The sequence below is a fragment of the Gouania willdenowi genome, chromosome 1 (genome assembly GCF_900634775.1).
Source record: "Gouania willdenowi chromosome 1, fGouWil2.1, whole genome shotgun sequence".
Taxonomy (NCBI): Eukaryota; Metazoa; Chordata; class Actinopteri; order Blenniiformes; family Gobiesocidae; genus Gouania; species Gouania willdenowi.
This window is the reverse complement of record NC_041044.1, coordinates 19,070,288-19,078,806: the sequence shown is the minus strand read 5'-3', so window position 1 is coordinate 19,078,806 and position 8,519 is coordinate 19,070,288. Positions and strand designations below refer to the sequence as shown.

Genomic DNA, 8,519 nt, shown 5'->3' with positions numbered 1-8,519 from the left:
TGGCTAATGTTAGGTTAATACTAATGCTAGGGTAATGCTATTGCAAGGGTAATTCTAGGTTAAAGCTAATGCTAGGTCAATGTTAATGTTAGGCTAATGTTAATGCCAGGCTAATGCTATTGCTTTGTTAATGTTAATGCGAGGCTATTGCTAGGCTAATGATAATGCTATGTTAAAGCTAATACTAGGTCAATTTTAATGCTAGGCTAATGGTGGTGCTAGGCTAATGCTATTGTTAATGTTGATGCTAGGTTAATGTTATTACTAAGTTAATGCTAATGCCAATGATAAGCTACACAGGGCCAGCACCTGCATCCTCACTTGCATTTTCTTCAGGAAATGCAAATATTCTAGTTATTATTATTATTATTATATATCATTCCTCAACAGGATAGGTAAAATTCACATTAGGGCTACATTATATATGGCATTACATCATTATGTTTTTAAATGTGCAGCAGTAGGGGGTACATGGCTTCAGGTTAAATGTCTGAAAGAATACATGACTGAACAGTTTGGGAACCCCTGGAATAAGCCACTCCTAAACCAACAAAAAGAGCTGAAAGACAAACAAAATTGGTGTTTTTGATTTTATATTAACTAAATATTTATCTGTGTGCAGCTGCTCGAGATCTTTGAACTACAGTTTAATTTTACAATCCTCGTTTGATTACCAGCACCCTTCATCTATTCTGTTCATATTGGTACCGCGTATAAACATCTAGAAATCTGTTACAAAGTAACGTAAATAAATGTTTTTTTGTTTTGTTTTTCTTAATACTTTTGAAGCAAGTGAGTTTGTAATTTTTATATACAATGCAATTGGTTTAGAAATTGATAAAATTGAGGAATACTGAGATTAGCTGCACAAAACACGGGAAAAAATATGACTGATTATGACTTTTTAATGGTATTGTCGAGGGTGGAACGTATTGGACAGCATGGAAACATTCAGTCCTCAGAGCTGAGAACAAAAGAGAGCCAGCGCATAAACGATTGTCAGAGCTCTTTGAGAACAACAGCGCATATTTGTTATATGATGTCAAAATAATTTTAGTTCAGGAGCAAAACACGGACCAGTTTAATCTCAAATGGGCTGCAGATTATAGGCTGTAAAACAAGCGGTTTTATCATTTGTGCGCCCTAGTTTGCAAATAGAATTAAAATAAAACTAAACTGTGCATTAAGACCTGCCATCTGAATGTAGCTGTGAAATAACTAGTAGTGACTTAAGCAACATAAGATTCAAAATAAATTAATATCCTTGCAGATGATATTTTCATTGTCTATATAGCCTTAAATAAAAATATATACATATTACTCAGGTCTACTATATAAGTAATACTAAGTGTTTATACATGGAGGCCACATTTCCTAATTCTAATGGAAATCCTATGGAGGACCAACTCTGCCACAAGTATTAATAAATAAGTAACATTAATGGCATATATTTAGATATTAAATTAGGGGTGTCCCGATCTGATATAAATATCGGTCCGATATTAGCCTGAAAACAATATCGGATTCAAATTTCCAGATTTTCCTAATTTTTTTTCAATTCATTTTTTATTTATTTTATCTAATTGTAGAATACTGTCAATATTATGTTGATGGTTAACATTTATGTAACCATTTGGTTAATAATAAATGGGTCAGTTTTTCCTCATACCTACTGTTGCTGACTATTGTTCTCTGAGTAACATCACTTGATCAAGTCTTTTCTAACATTCCACACTACAAAATAAGTAATATTATATTTTTATATTAAGAGAGAAAAGAGAGAGAGAGAGAGAGAGAGAGAGAGAGAGAGAGAGAGAGAGAGAGAGAGAGAGAGAGAGAGAGAGAAAATTCAAAAGTATGTATGATTCATGCCGATATCAGATCGATATCGGCCGATACGCACGGCTGCAATATCGGTATCATATCGGAAATGAGAAATTTGTATCGGGACATCACTATATTATTTTATTTACTTATGGCATGTTATGTATTTAGGTATTGAATTCTTTATTTATGGAATATACTGTATCTGTAGGTATTATTATAAATAAACAAATAATCCTCCATAGTTTCCAGATACAAGTAGAGATTAAGTGGAACCAAAGCAAGTCAGGGCTGTTTAAAAGCAAGCAAATATAGTTTGTAACTCGTTTGTTTAACTCTTACTAGTGAATGTAATGGCAAAATTAATTTATCCTGAACAGTAAGAATAAAAGTGTATTATCTTGTAGTAGAGCGGTGCTGTTTGATGTTCATTAGGTCACGTTACACACGTAACTAACGGTGTTATGCTGACGTCAGAAAGCAGCTCTTACCTTTGGACACTTTGTTGCAGTTGAGTGGAATATTGTGCCTTCGTCGGACTCGCTCGTCTAATCAAACACAACATGTTTGGAGACAAAAGTGACATTTGTTTCATGGTGTGAAGTGTTGTTGAACAGGACGCAGCCATGACATTTACAGCGCTAGGGCACATGGGAGCTGTAGTTGGAAAAGCATACAGACGTCATGACCTATGCGCCACATCAAGCGAGGTAAAAACTACAAGATCCAGCTCGGAATGTTTAAGTTTCCGGTTTCGTGTACGCCATTTCCTCTTCCGTAAACTGGCGGGACTTCTCCACATGTAACCAGCAGCAGAGTGTTGTGTTCCTGACTGTTTAGCGATTGTAACGCTGTGAATTCCTTCCACCGTGATGGCAACCAACGGGAAGGCAGCACCAGGGTCACATGGAGACATGTCCTCGGTCTCCGTGAACGGCAGCAGTGAAGATTCATCCACATCTCACTCACATCCGTGTGGCAGAGCAGCAGCAGAGGATCCTTCCCGCTCCAAGCTGCTGAACGGTGGTCCGGCCCCCCGACAGAGGTTCGCTTTCTCCCCGGAGCCCACCATCGAGGACATCCGACGAATGCAGGCCGAGTTTACGGATGAGCGCGACTGGAACCAGTTCCACCAGCCCCGCAACCTGCTGCTGGCCATGGTCGGGGAGGTTGGTGAGGTGTCCGAGCTGTTCCAGTGGCGGGGGGAGGTGGCCGAGGGTCTGCCTGACTGGACCGAGCCTGAACGGGAGCAGCTGGCCCACGAACTGAGTGACGTCATGATCTACCTGGTGGAGCTGGCTGAGAAGTGTCGCGTCGACCTGCCGCAGGCGGTGCTGCGTAAAATGGCCCTGAACAGGCTCAAGTATCCCGCCAACAAAGTGCACGGGTCGGCCAAGAAGTACACCGAGTACCAGGACTGAGAGCTGGGTCCTAAAGAACTCTAACACTGCTGCTGATGCTCCTCATGCAAATCCCGGTCAAAGTCTGCTTGGGTTGGTTTCGTTACACAAAGCCACTGGAAATGAATGAGGCATTGTCCACATGTTTAAACTGGTCCTGTCCCATTGGATCATTCCCTGCACAAAGTGTCAGTAGAGCCTCAGTGTGAGGCTTCATTTAAGATGTTTTACACAACACATATTTTCAATATTTTATATTTTCAAATCGATTGTGACAGTTGATATACATGGTTATTGCTGTTCTGGTTGGAAATAGCCAGCATTTGGCAGTTACTGCTTTCATAGTTTTTATAAAAAGTTCCTCATCTGCTCCTTTTATTTTCAAACTAAAAGTTGTTTAAAATCAAACATGTCTTTTTGATTTTTTATTCATTTACAATCATTTTCAAAATACACTTGCTGCAGCATTAATGGGACAAATACTGACTTAATCAACTTTACATGCACAGGGAAGAATGTAATGGCGTTTAACAACCTTATGGTCTCTTAGCAGGCTGGGGTTTTGAAATATTGCTTTGTATTGTTGATAAATTGATTTTCGGTGTCAGTTTCATTATAACATTTGTTATCCTTGGACCAGAGCCAGTGAATAATATAAGTTTCTTGATGCTGAAAATAACTACTTTAATACAACATTCTATCTGCAATACACAAGCCTGGTAAACTACACCTGAAACATGAATACATTAAACCTTTATGTTTGATATAATGCATTTTTAATTCATCCTTTAATGAGGTGCAGGGGTTGCTGGAGAAGAACACCTGATTAGAGGGAGACAACAGGGATGCAAATGTTATCAGATCCATTTAGATATTGTCTATTTACAAATCTAAAGTTGTTTTGATTTAGTGGGGAAAAATAGTGAAAGTGGAATGATCAAGCGAACAGAAAGGTCCCAGGTGTTCACAATATCTAAGAAAAATTAACTCCATACTCTTAATTCATTCAAAACTCTTTGAAACTATTACTATTAGTTATGCCTGCATTACTGCATCCATATTATCAGGCTTTTTGGCCTTAATATCATTTCAGGTCAGTCTTGATTTACTGCGGAGCCAAAATTAACAATGAACTGTTTTTTATAAACTAACAATTTAACTTTTAATCTGTAAAGTGATATTTTTTTCTACTCAAACGTATCAAATGAAGTGATCACTGTTTAAAAACAAGGATCTGAAAAATGAGACTGCAACATAATTACACATTTTAAGATAACTTGGAATCAGATCATCTTCAGAATGCTGAAAAAGTAACTAAATGATATATAAATAAAAGTAGATATATTGTAACTAAAAATAGGGATAGATCGATATGGATTTTTTAGGACCTATGCTGGTAATGATTATTTTTTCATTAGCCGATGACCGATACGGACTGCTGATTTTCGTGAGCCGATATTTGGAGCCGATCCTAGTTTTGCTCCTTCAATTTACATCATAAAAATTACACAATGATAACAAATGGTACGAGTTTTTTTTTTTAAAAAAAGGAACATTATTGAACTTAAAAAAGGTGATTTAGAACAAGAACAAGTACAAAATATTTAACAAATATTGAAAACAGGTGATGTAGAACAAGAACAAGCTAAAAATATTTCTGCTCTCTGTAAATAATGCGGATCGATGAGCGCAGCAGCTCGCATCGGCTAATGCCGATAAACGTGAAAAACGCAAAAATCGGCCGATGTATGGGTCTATCATTAACTAAAAGCCATGGTTTTGATTGTGAATGCATCTGTTTCCAAAAGCTGTAGATAAATATATTTTATAGAGAAAATGAAGCAGGTCCAGAAACTTTTAGCTTTTTCCTTTTCCCTGGTAAACCTTTTTTTTAATGTTGATTCTCGATTGGTTTTTGATTTGTGATGGAGAATAATGTTGGCTTTCCTCGTCAAATCAAAAACTGCATCTATCACTGTTTTGCACACTGCATACAGTATATGTTAACCCAGGGAGTCCCGTCCTTCCTATTCTTTCAATCATGTCACACAGTCATGTGATCCATCATCCATTTTGCCCGTGGCCACATCTGGATGGAACTAAGCCACAGTCTGACTAATTAGTTGTAAGCAGTTGATCAGCGCTACATGCTAATGGTGTATCTCTCATTTAAATCTGCAGGAATTAGTGGGTGGGAAACAAAGATGTGATGTTGAGCAGGATTTGCTTTCTAATTCCTGTCTGTAAAGATTTAAGACGTAAAAGGCATTCGTGAGTGAAAGATTCAAGCGTTTGGCAAATTGCAGAGGAGAAAATGGTTGATATTTTATTGGATGTGTTTGGAGACGGATCCTCCTCTCTGCAGTAAATCGTTGCATTGGCTCTGATGTATGAGTCATCCCCAGATTGCAAAGAAAAACAGCAATGCTTCACTGGGATGATTCTTTCTACCAGCCAATGTTTACTTAAGGAGATACCAAACTGTTTTTTTTTGTAAGGGAGAATGAACAAATTGTCTGATTTATCTCTGCGTATATTCATTACATTTGACGTGCCAGTGTGTAATCATGTGTCAATATCTTCATTTTAGTCTTCCTATATGGGTTTTTCCTCTGCCTGTCCTTATATCCACTGTGTAGATGTGTGTAAGCCACAATTAAAGCTGTCAGAGATGAGTCCAGTATAGACATTTTCAGCCCACACTATCACTTTGCATAGAACACACACACACACACACGCACACACACACACAATGATGCTGCCATAATTTAGTCTGAAGCACAAATGCAAGAACAAATGTGTGTACAGTTCATTCCATTTAATTCATTTCAACAATGTGTACAACAAAGAACCTCCAACAGCGAAAACAATCAAAGCCTTTCAAAATAATATATACAATCCGTGTACATTTATAATTGCAATAATATGTTTGCTCAAAAAGTAGTGGGATGAAGACTTAGTGAATCCCAACCCCAATTCCTAATTTTACAATTTTTACTATTATGCTGAAAAACTTGCTGCTAAATGTATTAATCCAATATGAAACATTTCTTTCATGAATTGAAGCTTTCCCCCATTCAGTGAATCTATCCATCATGCACCAGTTGCCTGTAACTTACAGCTCTGATGCACAGAGACAGATAATCACTGGCAGTCATTTCAAGACTAATCTGACGTGTGTGTTTTTGGCATGTGTCATTATATTAAACCAGAGACAACTAGAGAAAGGCTTCTTCTAAAAAAATGAAAAACCTTCTGGCTGAGAGCCATATTACAGTATACATATATAGTTTATACTCATGGCTTCCATACTGTGAGTGAATATAGAAAGGCAAATCCTTTAACAGGAGAAACAATAACAAACTACACAAAGGTGGCTATCTGCTTAGCATATCAGAATTTTAAAAAAAAAACAGCAAGGGAAAAATAACAAGCATTTTTGATCATCTCCTGCAGAAGCTCACATCCAGCTTCAATTTAAGTTCCCCTAAAGTGGACTTCCATGCTGCCACAGTGGTGCCCTCCATGTGACATGGTTTTGATTGATGATGTGTAATCGTCCCTCCTGACCACAGGGCTGCAGTCTGTCTCTTTTACTGCTGCATGGTGACAAAGTAGAGTTTATGGTACAAAACAATTGTGGTTTCTGCTAAAAACACATCCTAATATCCAGTGACGTGCAGTCAGGGTAGGCAAGGCAGGCAGTGCCTACCCAAGGGTGAATTGATATTTTGATTATTTGTTTTAATTATAATATAATTATGAATGCTTTATTTTTCAATTTCCGATAGCCAACAGTACCTATAAGTTTGAAAGTGTCTGCATTTTGTGCTTTTCATAGCCCAAATTGCTAATCATCGCTATTTCTTAACCACTGTCAGGCAGGAGGAGGCCACACCCCTTCCCAAAAGCACATTGCTGCTCTGCCTCTGTTCCCATAGCGTGTTTTTGTTTGCACATGTGCAGTCAGTTCCCCAAGATGAAAACCATTTACGTAAAAAGGCAGCTCTCTACGCTGCCTTTGGAGTTAACTGCGCTATGCTAAATGCTATACTCAAGTTCACAGTGCATTAGTGAATTGTTATCACGTGACCACTGCTGTTATACGTTCTCTAGCTAAAAGCGGGATAACACTACAGGAAGGATGACAGCGCTAGAGACGATAGAGAAACTTTCTTTGAAGGAAAAACAACAGCTTTTAAAAGATGGGAGACCAACACCTGAGTTACCAGACCTTCAGCAAAGGTAAGGTCAGAAGATTGTTTGTATTTTCTACAGTGAATGATACAAAAGGAAGGACTGGCTTTGTGGATGCTCCTCACTGAGGCTGTTCTGAGTTGTTGTCTTTTTCTCCGTGTTTCTGTGTTTCCAACACAAACAATGGATGCGCTGCCATGTCATGAGATATATCTTGTTGGGAGAGTATGGAGGCTATATTAAATAATTAGTGAGAATTCATTGGTATCCTCACTAATTATCCGCCAGTGCAAATAACTCCAACAGTTTTCAACCGATTTTAACAAGTTTAGTGTCAAAACATTCAGCTAATTTTTCTCTCTTCTGCTATGTTTCAACTTTTTAACTTTTTAAAATATTTAACTTTTTCACTTTTCATTTTCCCATCCACCTTTGAGAAACTTCAACTTTCAACCCTCCAAATTTGAAGTTCCACTGTTCAGCCATTCTTCAACAAATTTAATCCATTCAAATTCTAAAACTTTCCCAAATCTGTTGTTTTTTAACTTCTATCTTCACATTTTCTCTATCTTTAACTGTTTTTGACCTATGAAGCTTCAAGCACAACCACCAAATTTTCAGAAAATTTGAGTTGTTAACTTAGTGTAGCAGGCCTCGTTTTAATCCTCAAAAATCTGCAAACAAATTGTCATAACTTCCAAAATATTGAACACAGACACCTAATTTTCTCAAAAGTAGTAGATATGTGTTTATCTGCTGACAATATTACATTTTTAGTTAAAGGTTTAGCAGTTTTTGATTTATCAAGACTGAAGTGGACATAATCCCACAAATCTACAGGGTTGTTTTCATTTAAAAATTGTCAGTCCACTGCTTAAAATCCATGGTTTTTCTCTCGTCCTCCTGGGCACACCTTTTGCCCTAAAAACATGAAATTCAATTCATTTGTAGCCTAAAGCCTTGTTATTCTCACAAACTGCCCAGTTTTTCTGTAAATGATATCGTTTTCAGTTGTGATGTGTTTTACACAAGTTCCTCCTGGCTGTAACAGGCTTAGTTCTGCCTGTCATCCTGCACACACAACCTTCCACAGGTGTA

The 8,519-nt window shown here is 37.6% G+C and overlaps 1 protein-coding gene across 1 annotated transcript; it reads left to right on the top strand.

Moving 5' to 3' along the window:
* The first annotated feature begins 2,567 nt into the window (after positions 1-2,567).
* On the top strand, positions 2,568-3,744 carry dctpp1 (dCTP pyrophosphatase 1). The gene has a single exon (XM_028460544.1). It carries the CDS (start codon positions 2,697-2,699, stop codon positions 3,243-3,245), a length of 549 nt encoding a protein of 182 aa, XP_028316345.1. The 5' UTR covers positions 2,568-2,696; the 3' UTR covers positions 3,246-3,744.
* The last annotated feature ends 4,775 nt before the right edge of the window (positions 3,745-8,519 follow it).